The following is a 21,441-nucleotide window of genomic DNA, read 5'->3' as shown; positions in this document are numbered from 1 at the left end:
TCCATTTGCTCAAGTCCTTCAACATGCTCTACATATTCACTTTTATCTGGTTAATACAAGCACTTTTCCTTTCTCCACTCAATTAACACATCTTCCCCTAAAGACCTCTACCTGACCCTAGGGGGCTTTCCTGGCATTATCCTTCCTCTTGAAAAATATACATTAGCTATGCATTCACTAAAGGGGTGGAAGTTTTTGCCACAAAATCAAGAGGACCATTTTAGCAAAGATAAATGTGAAGTTCTCTAAGTTTCAAAAACTAATTGCCTAGGAATAAAATGGGCATACACAACTATATAATACACTAGAGGCCTGGTGCATGAAATTCGTGCGGCTGGGGGGCCGGGGGGAGGGGGTGGTGGCATGTGTGTCCCTCAGCCCAGCCTGCACCCTCTCCAATCTGGGACATCCCTCTCACAATCCAGGACTGCTGGCTCCGAACCGCTCTCCTGCCTGCTTGCCTGACTGCCCCCTAACCACTCCCCTGCCAGCCCGATCAACACATAACTGCTCTCCCATGCCAGCCTGGATGCCCCCAACTGCCCTCTCCTGCAGGCCTGATTCCCCCCAACTGCCCTCCCCTGCAGGGCTGGTCCCCCCCCAACTGCCTTCCCTTGCAGGTCTGGGTCCCTAACTGTCCTCCCTGCCAACCTGGTTGCCCCTAACTGCCCTCCCCTGCCGGCCATCTTGTGGCGGTCATCTTTGACCACATGTGGGAGGCCATCTTGTGTGCTGGAGTGATGGTCAATTTGCATATTACTCTTTTATTAGATTGGATGAGACTTGATGGCATTTGACTGAAAGCTCAACAGTGTGACGAGACTGTCAAAATAAACTAACAGCCCAAACTGGTTTGGCTCAGTGGATAGAGAGCCAGACTGCGGACTCAAGGGTCCCAGGTTCGATTCCGGTCAAGGGCAGGTACCTTGGTTGTGGGCACATCGCCAGCAGGGGATGCGCAAGAGGCAGCTAATCCATGTTTCTCTCTCATCGATGTTTCTAACTCTCTATCCCTCTCCCTTCCTCTCTGTAAAAAAATCAATAAATTTTTTAAAAATAAATAAATAAACCAACAGCTTAAGAAATAGTGTTTAGAATGAGAGTTCGAGAACGAGAGGCCCACTGTATTGTGAACTAATTATAGTCTGTCTGGATTATTACATTTTGTTCTCAGGATCACATTTCAAAAGAAACCCTGATAAGATGGAACATGTCTAGGTGAAAGATAACCAGAGTGATGAAAGGACTGAAAACATTATATAAAGAATGGTAAAAACATCTGGAGAATGTTTCACCTGGAAAACTTCAGATCTGAGAGCTAAGAGGAAGAAGCGGGGTAAAAAAACCTTCAAAAATATGTAAGGTGATTGGACAACTTCTCATGCTGGCAGCAGCCGGTGGGGCACTGAGGAGTGGTGACTGAGCTTCACGCCTGGTGGTGTGTGCCACCTCTAGCATGGCTCCCCCCGCCCCTCCAGCCCCTGCACCCTGATGCTGAGCCTGCCCTGACTGGGGACAATGGCAGAGTATTTCCTGGGCCACAGCATGCCCCGGAGTTCCTTGGACCAAGTGTTCTTGGCCTTCTGGCAGTGGTATCTGAATCCCTACAGCAACCATGTCCTGTGGAATACACAGTGCACAGGGAGGTGACCCCTGCCCCAGAGACTTCTGCTGGGCCAAGTGACTATTTCCTGCCAATACTGCTTACTCGGTGTATGCCCTGGAAGATTCAATTGTGGATCCACAGAACCAGACCATGACCACCTTCCCCTGAACATCAACCACACCCGGCTGGTGGTGGTGGAGGAACAATGTGATTACCGTGTGAACTGATTACAGAAGCTGGACTGACATCCACTGGGAAGGCTGGGTCTCCTCTAGCTCACTTGGCATTTCCAGAGCTGTCCAGGAATTTGGTCTCTTCTGGTTCAAAAGCAATGTGACCAAGACGATGAAGGATTTTGAATACATCTTGGCCAAGCTACAAGGTAAGGCTCCTTCCAAAAGCCTTGCTGAGACAGCCAAGGAAGTCAAAGAGGAGGCAGAGAACGGCACTGGCAACACAAAGAAGGCCCAAGACCTCGCCGGCAAGGCAGCCATGAAGACGCAGCAGCAATAGCTTGTGTAGACAGCTGACCCCAGTACAGCAGCACACCAGACCACTTGGCTGCACTCCCTCTGTCCTCCTCCCTCTACTTTATTATTAAAAGTCAACTTCCAGCCCCATCTACTTTTTGGGTGGTGGGTTGGGCGTGGTGTGTTTGGCATCATTAGTGCATCACACATATTACCCATGTCTAGGCTGGGCCCACTTTTTTAAAAAAATATATTTTTGTTGATTTCAGAAAGGGAGAGGGAGAGAGAGAGATAGAAACATCAATTGTGGGAGAGAATCATTGATTGGCTGCCTACTGTAGGCTCCCTACTGGGGATCAAGCCTGCAACCCAGGCATGTGTTCTGACCAGGAATCGAACCTCGACCTCTTGGTCCATAGGTCGATGCTCAACCAGAGCCACACCAGCTGGGTTGGGCCCACTTCCTTCAGCATCAGGTAGCTGAGGGACAGAGGAGCAGAGAGGTGCCATGGGTTGCCCAGGGTCACAGCGTGCAGGCAAAGTGGTCATAAACACTAGACTGTAAGCTCCACAAGGGCAGGGACCTTTGTTTTGTTCTCTGCTGTGTCCCTAGTACCTGGAACAATGTCTAGCAAATACTTGTTGAATTCAATCCTCCTTGACGTCCTTGGCTGTCTCAGCAAAGCTTTTGGAAGGAGCCTCACCTTGCAGCTTGGCCAAGATGTATTCAAAATCCTTCATCGTCTTGGTCACATTGCTTTTGAACCAGAAGAGACCAAATTCCTGGACAGCTCTGGAAATGCCAAGTGAGCTAGAGGAGACCCAGCCTTCCCAGTGGATGTCAGTCCAGCTTCTGTAATCAGTTCACACGGTAATCACATTGTTCCTCCACCACCACCAGCCCGGTGTGGTTGATGTTCAGGGGAAGGTGGTCATGGTCTGGTTCTGTGGGTCCACAATAGAATCTTCCTGTACATACACCGAGTGAACACACTTCCCCCTCGAAAAAAAATACATAGGATTAACAAGCAAAAGAGGATTTAGGTTTATTCTACACTAGAGGCCCGGTGCACAAAAATTTGTGCACTCGGGGGGAAGGGGGGGTCCCTCAGCCCAGCCTGTGACCTCTTGCAGTCTGGGACCCCTTGGGAGATAACGACCTGCTGGCTTAGGCCTGCTCCCGGGTGGTAGAGGGCAGGCCCAATCCCTAGGTGCAGCCCCTGGTCAGGCTCAGAGCAGGGCTGATTGGGGAGTTGGGGCGCCGCCCCTGTCATGCACAGAGCAGGGCGGATTAGGGAGGTTGCGATGCCATCCTCAGTCACGCTCAGGGTAGGCCCGATTGGGGGTTGGGATACCGCCCCGTCACACTCAAGGCAGAGTCAATGGGCAGGTTGCGGCGCCACCCCGTCACGCACAGAGCAGGGCCAATCAGGGGGTTGGGGAGCTCCCCCCTGTCACTCACAGAGCAGGGCCCATCAGTGGGGTTGGGGCTCCATACTCTGTCACGCACAGAGCAGGGTCGATCAGGGGGTTGGGGAGCTCCCCCCTGTCACGCACAGAGCAGGGCCCATCAGGGGGTTGGGGAGCTCCCCCCTGTCACTCACAGAGTAGGGCCAATAGGGGAGTTGGGGCACCGCCCCCATCACACACAGAGCAGGGTCGATCAGGGGGTTGGGGCGCCGCCACTCTCACACTCAGGGCAGGGCCGATGGGGAGGTTATGGCTCTACCCCGTCACACACAGAGCAGGGTCCGTGGGGTGGAGGGGGTTGGGGTGCAGCACCCTGTCACACACAAAGCCGCAGGGCGATCAGGGGGTTGGGGTGCCTTCCCCTGTCACGAACAGAGCACAGCCGATAGGGAGGTTGTGGCCCTGCCCCCTGTCACACACAGAGCTGCAGGGCGATAAGGGGGTTTGGGCACTGCCCCGTCACGCTGATCCCGGTGCCGGGAGGCCTCGCAGCTCCGCTGATCCCGGTGCTGGGAGGCATATTACCCTTTTACTATATAGGTTAGAGGCCTGGTGCATGGGTGGGGGCCGGCTGGTTTGCCCAGAAGGGTGTCCGGGATCAGGGTGGGGGTCCCCACTGGGGTGCCTGGCCAGTCTGGGTGAGGGGCTGAGGGCTGTTTTCAGGCTGGCGGTTGACTGAAGCTCCCAACCGCTCCTTTTTTTCTTTTATTCTGGGCCAGCTTTAGCTCTGAGGCTTGGCTCCAGCTCTTAGGCCTCCGCTGCTGAAAGCAGGTTTCTGGCCTTTGTTTACTTTCTGTATTTGAAACAATGTTGCAATCCTGCTGGCTGAAGCCTGGCCGACTAAAGCAGGTTTCTGGGGTTTTGTTTAGCTTCTATATTTGTAACATAGTTGCTTAGAGTTGCAGCTCAGAGGCCAGCAGCGGCAGGCAGGGAAGGTTGGAGTCCTCCATCACTGAAGCAAGCAAGCCTCATGTTCACGTTAAGCTGCCTGGCTGCCGGCTGCCATCTTAGCAGGCAGTTAATTTGTGTATAGCCCTGATTAGCCAATGGGAAGGGTAGCAGTTGTACGCTAATTACCATGTTTCTCTTTTATTAGATAGGATAACTCCAGGAAAAATTATAACAAGTTTTAGAGGTTCTGTCCTCACCCCAGAATGAGATCTCACAATAAGAGCTATTTTAAAAATGCAACATGCCCTAGCCATTTTGGCTCAGTGGGTAGAGCATTGGCCTGCAGACTGAAGGGTCCCGGGTTCGATTCCAGTCAAGGGCACATGCCTAGGTTGTGGGCTCGATCCCCAGTGGGGGCTGTGCAGGAGGCAGTCGATCAATGATTCTCTCTCATCATTGATGTTTCTTTTCTTTTTTCTTTTTTTTTAAATATATTTTATTGATTTTTTTTTTACCGAGAGGAAGGGAGAGGGATAGAGAGAGTCAGAAACATTGATGAGAGAGAAACATCGATCAGCTGCCTCCTGCACACTCCCCACTGGGTATGTGCCCGCAACCGAGGTACATGCCCTTGACTGGAATCAAACCTGGGACCCTTGAGTCTGCAGGCCAATGCTCTATCTACTGAGCCAAATTGGTTAGGGCTCATCATTGATGTTTCTATCTTTCTCTCCCGCTTCCTTCCTCTCTGAAATCAATAAAAATATATTTTAAAAAATAAATTAATTAAATAAAATAATGAAAATAAAAATGCAACAGGCTGCTTTGTGAGCAGTAAGCTTCCCATCTCTGGAAGTGATCAAGTAGAAGTTAGCTAACTAATGTTGGGAATTTTATAAAGGAGACTCCTGCATCTTTTCTGACTGAGATCACATAACTCTGGATTTTCTGCATTAATGCTTTCATATATCAACAATGACAGTTCAAAGACTTACCAGATTCTTTTCAATATCTTGATCTGTGTTTACTTCTGAATCAGCTGTCTTAAAGTCAGTCTACAAAGACAGAAACAGCATATTCAGAACTGGTCAGTGGCATTTGAAGAGGGAGAATTGCTCTCATACTTTGACGTAAAATCTGTGCAACGAAGAGGCTAACGTGTTGGCTGCACAGCAAGAGCAGCACCGCAGCTCTGGCAAATGGACGCTGACATGCACCCTGCAGGAAGCACTTATCCCCCACAACACCCAGGTGCAGAGGCTACACTCGTTCATTAGCAGTGAGACAGTATATGGAGACTGTCAGGTTCCTAGTCACCACAATTAGGCAATGGCTCCTGGCTTTGCTATTTCTTGAACACCAGGATGAAGCCATTACATAGCACCAAATGGAAATAGTATGACAGCTGCCAGTAAAAAAATGATAAAGAGTAGTCTCCACCAACCATGAAGAAATGTCTCTTCCCTCAAAAAACAAAAAAAAAAAACACAAAAAAAACCCAAATTCCATTGTAATAGTAGAAACTTGATACTTGACCTGTACAGCAATGTTCTGAGAAAGCTTCAGGGAAGAGCTATCCTGATCATCATCCTGATCCACTCTGACTCCTTCAACCCCATTTGCTGGAGGTACTACAGGTCGGAAATCCAAGCCTGTGTCCCTGCTCCCTTCCTTTAGGATGGAGGCTTGTGGGGACTTCTCTTCAGGACAATTCCCGGAGGCAAGTTGCTTTGCATGGCCCCCTGCCTTAAGAGACCGAGTGACAGGATGGAGGCTCTCCCGGAGGCACGGATCCCCCTCCTCTCCTGCTGTGCTGGCCACGTCCTTCAAATCAGACTGAGACCCACCGCCAGAAAGACCAAGGGCTGTGGCTATCAAGTTTTCTCCTAAAACCGCCTGGTGCGCTGCTGAGGTGTCACCTGCTGACGAACCAGGATTCTGCTCTGGTTGTTCCAAATGGACATTTCTGTTATTCTCCTTGGTTATCGTTTGGCTACTTACACTCGACAGAGGTGAGTTCTTGTGCTTCTGTGCAGGGTCTTTGGGGCTACCAAAACACAAGACAAAAAGGTTCTCTCTTCACCCAGTCTTAAAGAGGGTTAAATATGCAATACTTCTAACATAACCACTAAAAGAACAAAACTAGACTATACAACCCCTCAAATTATCAAAAGAAAAGGAACTTCCTTTCTATCCAGTGATTTCCTCCCACATGCAGGGAATACAGCTTGGTGGTTAAGAACCTGGGTTCTGGCCCCGGCTGGTGTGGCTCAGTTGGTTGAGCGACATCCAGTGCAACGGAAAGGTTGCTGGTTCAATTCCCAGTCAGGGCACATGCCCAGGTTTCGGGCTTGATCCCCGGTGGGTGCATGCAGGAGGCAGTCCATCAATGCTTTTCTCTCACATGGATGTTTCTCGCACTCTCCCTTCCTCTCTCTCTCTCAAGTCAATAAAAAAATATTTTTTTTTAAAAAAGAACCTAGGTTCTAGAGACAGTCTCCAGTAAATGATGACACATAAGTGACTAAAATTCCAAAAATCTTTGAGGGTGAAGTTGAATAACCTTTAGGGATACGGAGGAAATAGCCTAATATTTCATTTAGTTACATGCATTAATTCAGTTACATATATTTTAATAAAATATCAATTTAGAAATAGTTTTTATTCCACTCTCATGTTTCACAAAAATAATTTTCACTCAAACTCATTATACAGATCTCTGAGCAGAACCACTTTTTAGGTTCTTCAACTTTTCCAGAGCATAGAATCTTCACTTCAAGCTGTGTGAAATACAAACACTTTTGAATCCAAAACTGAAGCTGTCATTAGAAATTTTATCCCAGACAAGTACATACATGTGCAACACTGGGATAGTTGTTTTACTGTGTATCACAGACACTTAACATATTGTGTTTTTGTTGTTGTTGTTTATTAATCCTCACCCAAGAATATTCTTTCCATTGACTTTCAGAAAGAGAGGAAGGGAGGAAAAGGTGGGGAGGGAAGGAGAAGGAAGAGGAGAAAGAGAGGGAGGGAGAGAGATTGGTTGCCTCCTGCATGCACCCCGACCAGGGCCAGGGATCGAACCTGCAACCCAAGTACGTGCCCTTGACTAGATACCAAACCTGCCACCCTTTGGTGCACATGCCGGCCCACACTCTAAGCACTGAGCAACACCAACCAGGGCAACATACTGGTTTTTAAAGAGATCTTTAAAACCTATTTACAATAATATCCAACATTCACAACTATAAATTTTTCATCCAGGAATAATGACTAAATCTGTGTTAAATTTTTTTTCCTTTTTTTAAAATCGGTTTTGTCAACTGATGCCCTTAAGCACCGCACACTAGAATGAGGCATGAGGTCACTATCCTTGCTTTCCTTAATAGTACTTGCTGTTCAAAATAAAACAACAGAGAGCATCTTGCATTATGAAAATCTTTATAAATACTCCAAGCTGATTCCTTGCTGGGAGTTAACTGAGGGGCAAGGGGGCACCTAATTACAAATTGGGCATGTGTAGTGTCTGGATGGAATCCTGACTCTGTTATTTAGCAATTGTTTGACTCTGGGCAAATTACTTAACTTCATTTTAAAAACAGAAATAATATTACCTACCTATTACAATTATTGTGAGGATTACATGAGACAATGTTTCTGAAGTGTTTAGTATAGTGCCTGGCACATAGTAAACACCCGATACACCTTAACTGGTAATATCATTACTAATAGTATGTGGCTGATTTTATTTATAAAATGAAGATCCAAGTTTATGGTTAGGCTTACTTAACATTTGCCCCATTAGCCATTCACTAGCAAACTTCTGTTCATTTAAACAAACATTTACTGGAACCAGACAAGCCTGGGTTCAAACCCTGACTCCGACATAGTTTGGTAACCTTGGGCAAGTTACTAACCTCTCTGTGTCTGTTTCCTCACCTGTAAATGGGAATAATAATATTAGCACCTACCTCCTGGTATTGTTGGGAGGATTAAATGTGTTCATATATATAAAGCTGTTAGTACAGTGTTATATATTGTATTAAGTCCCAGGTACTGTAGAAAAAAGCTGACGTAGACTATATAGTCAATTTAGTACAACCCTGTACATACACTGTGCCAAGCATGTAAGATAGAAGGTTGGGTAATCATAATCCCTTCCCTCAAGAGTTCAGACGGAAGGCAAAATATATACGTGAAGCAGTAAGCCATATTACCAAAGCTATCTACCGACACAGATATACACACACACACACATATAACTGTATGGACACATGTACCTATGGGTATATGTGTTACATAGAAGATGTATATGTGAATATACATATGTATAATAATAAACATGTACTTAAGTGAACATATAATCCATGTAGGATAGAATGAGGAAATCTCACTTTTGGATGAGTCTAACCACCTGTATTCTGTCAACAGATATTTAGTGTGTGGTCAGACACTGTTGGAAATACAAACATAGATCAGCTAGTCCTTACCTTTACTTATTTATTTTTTAAAATATATTTTATTGATTTTTTACAGAGAGGAAGGGAGAGGGATAGAGAGTCAGAAACATCAATGAGAGAGAAACATTGATCAACTGCCTCCTGCACAACCCCCACTGGGGATATGCCAGCAACCAAGGCACCTGCCCTTGACCGGAATCGAACCTGGGACCCTACAGTCCGCAGGCCGACGCTCTATCCACTGAGCCAAACCGGTTAGGGCTGGTCCTTACCTTTAAAAAGCTCAAGCTAGTGCAGGGCTACTAGAACCAAAAGGAGGAAAGACCAGCTACCCTCCCACGAGGCCCTTCGCCCCGTCTCCCCGCCAAGAACCCATGCGTTACCTTAGACCATCTAGCAGGCCTTCTTCTGATTTGGAAGCGCACAGACCAGAGGACTCCGGGGCGTTGGGGGCACTGGCCACACCGGCGACCTCGGACGCCGCCATCGTGTTCTGCACATCCAGAAACAAACGACAGGCTACAAGTTTCCAATTTTAAAAACAAGTGTTCTTCCGCCCTCACAACACAGTTTTTCCGGGAAAGGAACGAAGGTGGCTGGAGGAGAACACGCGCGTATTGACTCTGTAGCCCCGGCCTTAAAGCCATCCTGGGCAAACAGGCCCCAGCGACCCAGTCCCCTGGACCCACCATAGGCATGAAAACACCTCGGAGTCGGTGCAACGCTCTTGGCAGAAATGCAGTCATTTACAGCATCCAGCCAGAGCCAGGGAGCTTTCCAATGGCCCACGCACCTACCTTGCCCAGTATCATTTACAAAGGATGCAATTTTTGGCCCGATTATCAACAATATCGTGTTTAAATCATTTTCTTGCTGTTACATTAGAAGCATCCTCCGTTAATGTAAGAGAAGTTTCAGGGGAAAGCGATGCTGATTTGGGCAGCCCAAGTAGCTTTCCGCGCGGGGCGCGCTCCACGGAGGGGTCAGTGATAACCACGGACAGGAAAGGGCTCTTCCAGTCACTCCCGGGCGCAAGGGGGTGGGACCTGGGTTACCCCAAACGAAAATGAGCTGAAAACAGGGTGAGCCAAGTAAGGGGAACAGGGACGGATGACGTTCTTTGATCGAAAGGTCATCTTTCATGTGGCAAGACAAACTCATGGCCCGCCATGGGGAAAAATAAATAGGGGAGGGTATGTAACATCGGGCTGGTTTAGATTCCTTAATTGATTTTAATAGTTATCACAAGAGCCCGTAGGGCAGGTCTGGGGACTGCTGCGTCCACACCTCGGACACAAGCCAGAGAGCCCCGTGCCTCAGTTTCCCCCGCTACACAAAGGCCCTCGGAGAAAATGGGCCCCCAAGTCGCCATTACCGCTCCCTCAGGTGACGCCTCCCGCCCCAACACCGCCGGGGGCCGCAGACAAAACCACGGGCACGGTCCCGCCCGCGAGTCCACGCAGAAGGGCCGGGTCGGGGCGCGCGGCGGCGGACGTGCCGTGGGGCGCCCCGCACCGCAACCCGGGCGACCGCCGCCGAGGCGGCCACGGCGGGAGCGACGGTCCTCGGGGGCGGCCGCGAAGGGACAATGGGTGGAGGCAGCGCCGGGTGGCCCCCGCCGCCCTCCAGCCCGCTCAGCGGGCGGCTCCCTCGGGCACGGCGCCTCCGCACCTTCGCCTCGGCCCGCACCCCGCGGGCAGCCCCCGCCACCCTCCTAGGCCAGGACCCCCACTCGCAGCTCCCGGCGCCTCCACGCCCCCGACTCGCCTCCCGCCCCCCGCGTCGCCCCCCGGCCCGCGCGCCGACCCGCACCCCCCTGGGCTCCGCGCCCCCGGGAAGGAACGGGGGGAGGGACGGGACGCACCTGAGCGGGCGGAGCGGGGGAGGGGGCGGCCGGGCCTCGGGGGAGGGCCGAGCGCTGGCGGCGGCGCACCTCCCACTTCCGGCGGCGCGAGAGGAGGGGGCGGGGCGCGGCGCGGGAGGAGCGGCGCGGGCGCCCGGCCGCCCCCGACGGCGCCCCCTGGCGGCCAGAGCCGGCACCGCCGAGGGGACGCGGCCGTGCGGGAGCCCCTCAGCCACAGGCGGACTGGCAGGGACGCAGGGACGCGAGGAGGAGGGAGATGCTGTCGCGAGAAGGAAGGAGGCGCGTGGAGGGGCCGCTCTAGGGGGACTCAGGGACTGTGGGGCCACGGCCGTCTGAGGAGAGGAACGAGGTGCTTGTGAAGGTCGCCCCCGAGATGCCCTTTCCAGAGGACATCATGGGGAAGACGACGCCTCCGGGGAGACCGCCTGGGAGAGGCCCGGGGGCTGGAGGCGGCGGGGCCCCGGGAGGCCGCCGCGGCGCGCGCCACTCCGGGGAGGGACCCGAGGGGCGGCCCTCGCTCCGGCGGCTGCGGCCGCGCCCGCGCTGGTTGGCTGTGGCGCCGGGCGGAAGTGACGCCGCTGTCAGGGGCTCGGGCGCCCGGGAAGCCGCGAGTTTCCGCGGGGAGGCGGCGGGCCGCGCCGGTGAGTTGGAGCTCGGTGGGGGCGGAGCTTGAAGTCGGGGGCCCGGAGCGGGTCGCCGAGTCCGAGGGCGAGGGCGCTGCACCGGGCGCCTTCGGTCCGGCGGGAGCGCCCGGGAGCCGGGCGCCGGACCCTGGAGTCCGCCCCGCGCGGTCCCCTTGGGGCGAGGCGCTTGTGGCGGGGCGCGGGGTCCCGGGCGCGCACGGGCCGGAGGACAGTGTGGGGAGCGGCACCGACTGGCTGCCGTGTTGCCTCTCCCGCACCGGGGAGCTGTCAGACTGCGCCCCCAGTTGAGTGAGGCTAAGCCCTGCTGTCGGGGGTACCCGGTTCTTTCCGGGAAGCCTGGGGGGCAGGGGACTCTGCCGGAGGGAAGGACGGGCTGACCGGGCACCTGCACCTCCGAGACGGAAGGAGCCTGCCTGGGTGTGACCCTGTCGGCGGACGAACAGCTTCTGTCTCACTTCGTGGGTGTGCGCACCGGCCAGGCCCCGGGGATCCTGGGGCTGCTGGGGGCGGGGAGCACCGGGAGAGCCTCGGGGGCGGAGAGGAGACGTGGAGGGAGTGTTAGAGGCCCCCCCGCCCCCCGCCAGAGAGACTGGGAAAGCACCCACTTTTCTGTCCTGTGTTGAGCCCGACTCCTTTGGCATCTGAGCGAGTGCTCGGCTTTGCCTCCGCGCCCCACCGGCGGGGGCAGAGGCTTCCAGGCGGCCCGGCCACGCACAGATGCACCCGCGCGGGGCACCCACTCACCTGTCCTGTCCCAGCTAGCCCGCCAGTTAGTTCTCGCCCGGCCCTTCCGCCACACCGCGGGTGGCGCGGCCAGGTGGAAGCCCGCGCCTTCACCTCCTGGCCGCCCTTTAGTGCTGGCTGCAGGCATTCCTTCTCTCCCGGCCGCCCACTCGCCCTGATGCCTGTGCAGCTTCCTTGGCATTCTCAGGTTTTCCCCATTTCCCCTGCCTCCTGCCCACTCTCACTTCCCCTGGCCCCCTTCAGATACGGAAACCAGGAAGTTAGCTGCCACCTCGACTTCTAGGAAGCATTGCTACCTACTTTTTTTTAAAAAATATAGTTTATTGATTTTAGAGAGGAAGAGATAGAAACATCACTGATGAGAGAGAATCGTTGATTGGCTGCCTACTGCACACACCCCCACCGGGATCAAGCCTGCAACCCCGGCATGTGCCCTCGGCCAGAATCAACCTGGGACCCTTCAGCTCGCAGGCCGACACTCTAGCCATTTAGCCAAACCAGCCAGGGCTTTTTTTTTAGTGCCTCCTGCAAGCCTCCTATTGGAGATTGAGCCTGCAACTTGGTCATGTGCCCTGACCGGGAATTGAACCAGGGACCTCTTGGTGCATGCGACCACCCTCAACCAACTGAGCCACACCGGTCAGTTGTGGAGTTTTGGTCACAGTACAAGCCCTCTTCTAGGCCTCTGGGAGGAAAAGAGGGAAGAGAGCGTGGTACGCTGTGAGGACAGGAAGGAGAGTTTCTGGTTCTGCACCAACTTGGCCTTCCTGTCCCACTTCTGTTCCAGTCTGTGCCTTATTTGAGGTCCCGGGAAATGATACCTGATGGTTGGCCAGTTTCTTTGGTGACAGGTCCTGGGGTTCATGGTGAGCCTCTGTTTGCTCCACTGGGCTTGGGAGGACACCATTTCTTTTTTTCTCAGGGTCCATCCACAGGTCTGCAATCTGTGCTCAGAGTCAGCAGAACTCACCGTGAAAGTGATGCGTTTTCTCCAGCTGCACAAAATGAGCGTGCAGTGGTTAGCCAGACCAGGAGCTCAGCCTCGTGTAGAGTCCAGGTGGGAATGGGCCCCGCTGCAGGGAGTTAGCCCTGAGGGCAACTGGCAGAGAAGTCAGCTGGGGAAAGACTCTTGTCCTCTCTAAATAAGGGAGGAGGGTCTCTTCTAAAGAACAGTCATGATTCTGCCAGTACTTGGTGGGAGTGATAGGACTTTTGAGCCCTTTTGATGGCAACCCTGGGAAACAGCAGCGTGGAGCCTGTTAGCACTGGATGTGCTGCTTGGTTACCTAGTGAGGCGGGCATTGGTCCATTGCGCCATGGAGGTGCTCGCTGGGCTAGTACTGGCCAACACTCCACCTGGGCGCCTATCCCTGTTGGTTGAGATAAATTTGAATACAAAGAGGGGATCACGTGTTTCCTCATTAGAAAGGAGCAGATTGGGGTTTCCAGTTGTGCCCTGATGGCTCCGTCCCCTCTGAGGTGCTGCAGTTCTCAGCTCTCTGATCTCCCATGTCCTTTCTCTTTGCAGCCTACTGTTCTGATGCGGAAGGGGAGGCAGAAAGTGCCACATTTGGATGCCCCTCTGGGCCTGCCCACTTGCCTCTGGCTGGAATTAGCTGGACTCTTCTTACTGGTTCCCTGGGTCATGGGCCTGGCAGGGACAGGTGGGCCTGACGCCCAGAGCCCAGGGGCGCTGAGTTGGGCTGTGCATCTGGGCAACCTGGAAGGCAAGGGGCAGGAGGAGACTCTGGAGCAAAAGGCAGATGCCTTGGCCCAGGCAGCAGGACTGGTGAATGCTGGGCGCATCGGGGAGCTCCAGGGGCACTACCTCTTTGTCCAACCAGCTGGGCACCAGTCAGACCAGCAGGTAGAGGCCATCCGGCAGCAGGCGGAGGCCGTGTTAGCCAGACATGAAGCTGTGCACTGGCACTCAGAGCAGAAACTGCTAAAGCGAGCCAAGCGCAGCATCCACTTCAATGACCCCAAATACCCACAGCAGTGGCACCTGGTAAGTCCAGCCCTACAGTTTCCAGCTTCAGATGGGTAGGTTCTGGATATCCAATTCTCTTTTAAAAATAGCAATTAATTACTTCATTTATTTTATTGATTTGAGAGAGAGAAATATCAGTATGTTGTTCCGTTTATTTATGCATTCATTGGTTGACTCTCGTATGTGCCCTGACCAGGGAGCTAAACACCACCTTGATGTATCTGGACAACACTAACCAACTGAGCTACCCGACCAGGGCTATCCGATTCTTTAGTGAACGCTGACTGTATGACTTTCCAGCTTGCCTGGAGAGAGAGTCTGGGCTTCGGTGGTGTGTTTCTTCCTCGGGCGCCATCTTCCCTGTGCTCATCTCTAGAGAGCCAGGGGGCTGCAGTGGTCAGGGCCTGGGTGCTGGGGCCAGGCTGCCTGGGCCCAAGTTCCAGCTCTGTCACTTACTAGAATGTGCCTTTGGGCAAGCTGCCTAACCTCTCTGTGCCTCAGTTTCCTTCTCTATAAATGGGAGATTTTATTTGATTTGATTTTTGGGAGATTTTAAAAGTACCTCTTGTAGAGGTAGTAAGGATAAATGAATTAACATGTGTGTCCCTAACACATGATCAACACTTTATAGTGTTAACTACTAACATTATATAATCTATATATATAAAAGCCTAAGCAACCGTTAGGACCTAACAACTGGAATGACTGACCCTGGCAGCCCCAAATCTGGTTCACCCGCACCTCGGACCCAGACAGGAGGGAGGAGGGAGCCCGATTCCTTATGGAATTGGCCGTTGGTTAGCTTGCTGCTGGGGCCAACCTCCCGTGCGTCCCTTCCCCCAGCAGGCCGCCCCCCCATCAGCCCCGATCACCAGCCAGGCCAAGGGACCCCACCCGTGCACAAATTCGTGCACTGGGCCTCTAGTGTTAACATAATATACATTATGGAGCATAGTAATTGTACTAGCCAACCTTAAGCCTAGCCACCATTTCATCTATATTTTTTAAATCTTTATTATTGAAAGTATTACATATGTCCTCTATTTCCCCCAGTGACCCCTTCTAGCCTGCCCCACCCACACCCTACCATTCATCTTTATTGCCCATGAGTGCTGCCACCCTTTCCTGGAGACCTAGGTGGTGGCAAAGCTCTCACTTGTCCCTCCTTGACTCCGCCCCCACCTGGACCTATTGGTACACAAACTCTTTCTGGCTCTTCGATGGCAGCCAAAAGGAGAAAGGGGCCGCTAGCTTCACTGTGCATCACTGGAGCTGTGCTATCTGTCCCTGGATTTCCAAGGCTCTGACACAGTTCCTGACCCTGTCTGTCCTGCAGAATAACCGGCGGAGCCCCGGCAGGGACATCAACGTGACAGGTGTATGGGAACGCAACGTGACGGGGCGAGGGGTGACTGTGGTGGTAGTGGATGACGGAGTGGAACACACCATCCAGGATATTGCACCCAACTATGTGAGTGGCCCAGGGTGACCCCTCCCACCCCCATTTCTCACCTCCTTCATATTGCCTCAAGCTCGTCCCCTTTCTTAGAGGTCTAAGAGCCAAACAAAAGGGCCTGATGGGATGGTGTTCTTCATCTTCTCCTTCCCCAGCCAGCACTCCAGACTGGCAGTTAAGACGTGGAGTGGCTCTATCTCAGTAAGGGAGAGGGTCCCAGGTGATACTTCCCAGGTCAGCTCCCTGCCCTGGGAAGAAGGAGTAGAGCCCTAGGCAATTACCCTCTCCAGCACCTCTCTAACCCTGGCCTTTGGGTAGCCCTACATCGTTTTTATCCCAGGTTTCCAAGTGGTGGGGCAGTTTTCTGCACACATTTCTATAATGGACAAGAGAGAAGTTTTCTAAGAATGGTGGCACTTTTCAGTTTTGCCCCGGAGTCCTGCCTCTTATCTTGTAGCCCATGTGGTTTTCAGAGAGAGATGGTCTTGCTGCCCTGAGTTGGAGCCCAAACTCCCCTCTCTCTCTGAGCTCTAAGATCTGACCTCTTAGAACCAGTGAGTGACCACATGTTGCTCCCGCACAATGTTTCAGAGCCCTGAGGGCAGCTATGACCTCAACTCTAATGACCCTGACCCCATGCCCCACCCGGATGTGGAGAATGGCAACCATCATGGCACTCGATGTGCGGGAGAGATTGCTGCGGTGCCTAACAACAGCTTCTGCGCAGTGGGAGTGGCATATGGGAGCCGCGTAGCAGGTACCTTCCAGTCTAGCCTCGGTCGGTCTCCCCTGTGATAGCAGTCTTCATTCCCTACCCCAGCCCCTGGCTGTGTACTGCCTGTCCTACCCTCAACACACACGGCATAGAACAAAGGGAAGCTTAAAATAAAGGTCTATAGGACGAATCAGTTCACTGGTATTTTTTCCATGCAGCGGTGTTTTAGGCATGCATTTAGCCGCAAACCCCGCCATGTAGAAAAGCTCAATGTGGGAATGCTCTTGATGCGGGATGGAGGCCAGTCCCACCTACTCAGTTGCCTCTTCCCTTTTTCTGATCTTGGTTGCACCCCAACTCATTACAATGATACCTCCTTTACTTATCTGGGCTATACTTGTATTTGCAATTTACCAAACACCTTCTCATCTGCCCTTCCTCCTCGACCCCATGTGTCTGTGGAGGCTCCTCTCCCAGCTCTCCGGTTCCCAAGCTCACAACCCTTCTGATGGTCGCTGAATGCTCTCCATCCTTTCAAGAGGTCTGAGAAGCCCTGGCCTTCACTCCGGGGTGGTTCTGTGGCTCCTTCACCTCTCAGGCTTTGTCCATCAAGCAGAGGGTGAAGGGAATGAATGAGGAAGCCCTCTCCATGATCCTCATAAATGCTTAGAACCCAGTAAATTGGGTGTGTTCCCCCTGCACTCCAGCAGAGGGCAGTAGCCCTCTGTAAATGAGACTACACGGGGAGCAAGAAGCCTTCAGGGTCCAAATCCCTTCTGAAAGCCCCATTGGTCCCTACATCGTCACCAGGACGTGACCACCCATTGTAGAGGTGAAATTAGGCATACATGGGAGTAGTTGACGGTAACGGGTACCTTTTATTGAGCACCTTCTATGTGTCAAGCACCACACCCGTGTTTTACATGATTAAGGATGCAAATAGGGAAACTTGGTTACCTACATTTTACCCTATGCCTTTCCCATCAGATCCCATGATCCTTAAAGTCTAAGATTTAGCATTATATTTAAAAAGTATTTCAGGATAGGTACATACACATGGTATAAAGAACACACGCGCACTTAGAGGGAAAAGTAACTGTCCACATATGGCTCCCCACCCTCTAGGTCCCCATCTCGGGACGAGCATTCTTGAGGAGCTAATATGGCCTTTGCTGCCTAGGTATCCGGTTACTAGATGGACCCCTGACAGACAGCATGGAGGCTGTGGCGTTCAACAAGCACTATCAGATCAATGACATCTACAGTTGCAGGTGAGACAGCCAGGCACAGGTGAGAGGCCAGAGGCTTGGACACCTGAGACTAATTCTCCAACAAAAGAACAGCAAAATGAGCCGACACCGGCAGGTTCCAGCAGGGGTCTCCTCCGTGGGTTCAGCCTATCAGCCCATTGCCCTCATTTCTCCAGATCCCTAGCCACTGGGTTCTTAGTCTTAAGCTTCATGTCACCCCAATCATCAGGTTGCCACATGAGGAGTGCACCAGCTGTTTATAAGCTCATCGGTCTCTGGGAGCAAGTGGGCTTTCCTCTCCCCAGCACCAGTCCCCTTGCCCTGCACACAGGCGCACCTGCAGCTTCAGGTTGTGGTTTTGGTGGGGTTGGGTGAGATTAAAGAGAAGCAGATTGGGCTGCCCCATAGCACTGAGGACACCTGTTCTTCTCCCTAGCCAGTACCTCCGTAAATCCATGGCATCCACAGTGTCATTTCCTCTTGGAAAAGGAATAGAGTCCTGTAGGTGCTCTTCCGTCAGGCCTAGTCATAGATCCCAAATCAGGAGAGGGTGCCCCCTGTCCCTGTCCATGATGTCCTGTCTCCTGCTTCCTGGGACCTAAGAAAGGATTTTTAGGAGCAGGTTAAAGTAGTCCTCAATTGGGAAAGTTTCTAAGGGAAAGAACCTCAGCACATACTTCTCTCTCTCTTGCACTTTGGAATGGGGGCTGAACCTGCAACCCTTCTGACCTTTCATCATGGGAGGCCTGAACTGGAACCTTGAGAGGAGAGTGGGAGCCCAGGCAGGGGTGGCAGCCGAGCCTGGGGGCCTGGGAGGGCGCCACAGCCTGGCTCCGGCTCCCCCTCTGGTGTTTCTCCACAGCTGGGGCCCAGATGATGACGGGAAGACAGTGGATGGCCCTCATCAGCTTGGAAAGGTACCTGACCTGCAGGAAGCCTGGAGGAGACCCAGGGCACACTCTCCGTTCAGTTGTAGGACACTGCAGGTCGCTCCCTCTCACCCCACCCCGTCTGCAGGGCTAGGCCTGTGCCATCTGACCCGGCCACCCCCTTTCGGAACAGCACTCCTAACTGGGGAGAGGTGGGGGGGTGGGGCAGTCACAGGTTTTGAGAGAAATAGAACAGGCTTTCAGATGACTCCCCACTTCTGGCCTCCCCTCTCGGATGAACAGAGTGCATCCATCAGCAACTGCTTAACTACCAGGTGCCTCCTCTTCTTGTGTCCACCTTAACCCCCTTCCCTGGCCCAGTGCCGCTGGTCTGTGCGCCGTTCTAGAGGGGAGGACAGGGCAGCTAGTAGGGAAGGAGGACGTCTGAGTTTCCCAACTGATTGCCGGGCTTCTTGCTCCTCAGGCCGCCTTGCAGCATGGGGTGATCGCTGGCCGCCAGGGCTTCGGGAGCATCTTTGTGGTGGCGAGTGGCAATGGGGGCCAGCACAACGACAACTGCAACTATGACGGCTACGCCAACTCCATCTACACGGTCACCATAGGTAGCAACCCTCTGCTTCCCTGTGCGTGTGCATGTGCCTGTGGTGAGGGGACTGCATCCTGGTGTGTGTGTTACTCTGTGGTGAGGGGACTGCATCCTGGTGTGTGTGTTACGCTGCGGTGAGGGGACTGCATCCTGGTGTGTGTGTCAGTCTGTGGTGAGGGGACTTTATCCTGGTGTGTGTGTTACTCTGTGGTGAGGGGACTGCATCCTGGTGTGTGTGTCAGTCTGCGGTGAGGGGACTGCATCCTGGTGTGTGTGTCAGTCTGTGGTGAGGGGACTGCATCCTGGTGTGTGTGTCACTCTGTGGTGAGGGGACTGCATCCTGGTGTGTGTGTCAGTCTGCGGTGAGGGGACTTTAACCTGGTGTGTGTGTCAGTCTGTGGTGAGGGGACTGCATCCTGGTGTGTGTGTCAGTCTGCGGTGAGGGGACTTTAACCTGGTGTGTGTGTCAGTCTGTGGTGAGGGGACTGCATCCTGGTGTGTGTGTCAGTCTGCGGTGAGGGGACTGTATCCTGGTGTGTGTGTCAATCTGCGGTGAGGGGACTTTAACCTGGTGTGTGTGTCAGTCTGTGGTGAGGGGACTTTATCCTGGTGTGTGTGTTACTCTGTGGTGAGGGGACTGCATCCTGGTGTGTGTGTTACTCTGTGGTGAGGGGACTGCATCCTGGTGTGTGTGTTACTCTGCGGTGAGGGGACTTTATCCTGGTGTGTGTGTCAGTCTGCGGTGAGGGGACTGCATCCTGGTGTGTGTGTTACTCTGCGGTGAGGGGACTGCATCCTGGTGTGTGTGTCAGTCTGCGGTGAGGGGACTTTATCCTGGTGTGTGTGTCAGTCTGCGGTGAGGGGACTTTATCCTGGTGTGTGTGTCAATCTGCGGTGAGGGGACTTTATCCTGGTGTGTGTGTCAGTCTGCGGTGAGGGGACTTTATCCTGGTGTGTGTGTCAGTCTGTGGTGAGGGGACTGCATCCTGATGTGTGTGTCACTCTGTGGTGAGGGGACTGCATCCTGGTGTGTGTGTTACTCTGTGGTGAGGGGACTGCATCCTGGTGTGTGTGTTACTCTGCGGTGAGGGGACTGCATCCTGGTGTGTGTGTCACTCTGTGGTGAGGGGACTGCATCCTGGTGTGTGTGTCAGTCTGCGGTGAGGGGACTTTAACCTGGTGTGTGTGTCAGTCTGTGGTGAGGGGACTTTATCCTGGTGTGTGTGTCAGTCTGTGGTGAGGGGACTGCATCCTGGTGTGTGTGTCAGTCTGCGGTGAGGGGACTGCATCCTGGTGTGTGTGTCAGTCTGCGGTGAGGGGACTGCATCCTGGTGTGTGTGTCAGTCTGTGGTGAGGGGACTTTAACCTGGTGTGTGTGTCAGTCTGTGGTGAGGGGACTTTATCCTGGTGTGTGTGTCCGTCTGTGGTGAGGGGACTTTAACCTGGTGTGTGTGTCAGTCTGTGGTGAGGGGACTTTAACCTGGTGTGTGTGTCAGTCTGTGGTGAGGGGACTGCATCCTGGTGTGTGTGTCACTCTGTGGTGAGGGGACTGCATCCTGGTGTGTGTGTCAGTCTGTGGTGAGGGGACTTTAACCTGGTGTGTGTGTCAGTCTGTGGTGAGGGGACTGCATCCTGGTGTGTGTGTCAGTCTGCGGTGAGGGGACTGCAACCTGGTGTGTGTGTCACTCTGTGGTGAGGGGACTGCATCCTGGTGTGTGTGTCACTCTGTGGTGAGGGGACTGCATCCTGGTGTGTGTGTCAGTCTGTGGTGAGGGGACTTTAACCTGGTGTGTGTGTCAGTCTGTGGTGAGGGGACTTTAACCTGGTGTGTGTGTCAGTCTGTGGTGAGGGGACTTTAACCTGGTGTGTGTGTCAGTCTGTGGTGAGGGGACTTTAACCTGGTGTGTGTGTCAGTCTGCGGTGAGGGGACTGCATCCTGGTGTGTGTGTCAGTCTGCGGTGAGGGGACTGCATCCTGGTGTGTGTGTCACTCTGTGGTGAGGGGACTGCATCCTGGTGTGTGTGTCAGTCTGTGGTGAGGGGACTTTAACCTGGTGTGTGTGTCAGTCTGTGGTGAGGGGACTGCATCCTGGTGTGTGTGTCACTCTGTGGTGAGGGGACTGCATCCTGGTGTGTGTGTCAGTCTGTGGTGAGGGGACTTTAACCTGGTGTGTGTGTCAGTCTGTGGTGAGGGGACTTTATCCTGGTGTGTGTGTCAGTCTGTGGTGAGGGGACTTTAACCTGGTGTGTGTGTCAGTCTGTGGTGAGGGGACTTTAACCTGGTGTGTGTGTCAGTCTGTGGTGAGGGGACTGCATCCTGGTGTGTGTGTCACTCTGTGGTGAGGGGACTGCATCCTGGTGTGTGTGTCAGTCTGTGGTGAGGGGACTTTAACCTGGTGTGTG

General features: G+C 53.1%; 2 protein-coding genes and 1 pseudogene across 6 annotated transcripts in view; 2 read left to right on the top strand and 1 right to left on the bottom strand.

The window, feature by feature from the left end:
• RNF214 (ring finger protein 214) overlaps positions 1-10,841 on the bottom strand; it is a 60,979-nt gene extending 50,138 nt beyond the window's left edge. Inside the window, exons 1-4 of one of the 4 annotated variants that reach the window (XM_081098539.1) lie at positions 10,765-10,841; positions 9,284-9,393; positions 5,974-6,484; positions 5,433-5,492 (exon numbers count right to left, since the gene is read on the bottom strand). In XM_081098539.1, coding sequence (XP_080954665.1) covers positions 5,433-5,492; positions 5,974-6,484; positions 9,284-9,387 — 675 coding nt within the window. In that variant the 5' untranslated portion in view covers positions 9,388-9,393; positions 10,765-10,841. Of the gene's footprint in view, positions 1-5,432; positions 5,493-5,973; positions 6,485-9,283; positions 10,574-10,764 lie in introns of those variants that run through there. The other 3 variants (XM_081098541.1, XM_081098538.1, XM_081098540.1) reach the window with 3 other exon arrangements.
• LOC308524804 (PRELI domain-containing protein 1, mitochondrial-like) lies at positions 1,519-2,119 on the top strand (annotated as a pseudogene). Its single transcript has one exon. The product of its transcript is annotated as a PRELI domain-containing protein 1, mitochondrial-like (transcript).
• Positions 10,842-11,365: 524 nt separating the features above from the next.
• The window catches only part of PCSK7 (proprotein convertase subtilisin/kexin type 7), a 32,916-nt gene continuing 22,840 nt past the window's right edge, over positions 11,366-21,441 (top strand). Inside the window, exons 1-8 of the mRNA XM_081099461.1 lie at positions 11,366-11,405; positions 13,075-13,209; positions 13,681-14,160; positions 15,479-15,613; positions 16,190-16,355; positions 17,494-17,584; positions 18,426-18,480; positions 18,917-19,055. Coding sequence (XP_080955587.1) covers positions 13,693-14,160; positions 15,479-15,613; positions 16,190-16,355; positions 17,494-17,584; positions 18,426-18,480; positions 18,917-19,055 — 1,054 coding nt within the window. The 5' untranslated portion in view covers positions 11,366-11,405; positions 13,075-13,209; positions 13,681-13,692. The remainder of the gene's footprint in view (positions 11,406-13,074; positions 13,210-13,680; positions 14,161-15,478; positions 15,614-16,189; positions 16,356-17,493; positions 17,585-18,425; positions 18,481-18,916; positions 19,056-21,441) is intronic.

This window comes from Myotis nattereri (genome assembly GCF_964212035.1).
Source record: "Myotis nattereri genome assembly, chromosome: 9".
In the NCBI taxonomy this organism is placed as follows: Eukaryota; Metazoa; Chordata; class Mammalia; order Chiroptera; family Vespertilionidae; genus Myotis; species Myotis nattereri.
The sequence above is the reverse complement of the archived record's forward strand: the minus strand, read 5'-3'. Positions and strand labels throughout refer to the sequence as shown.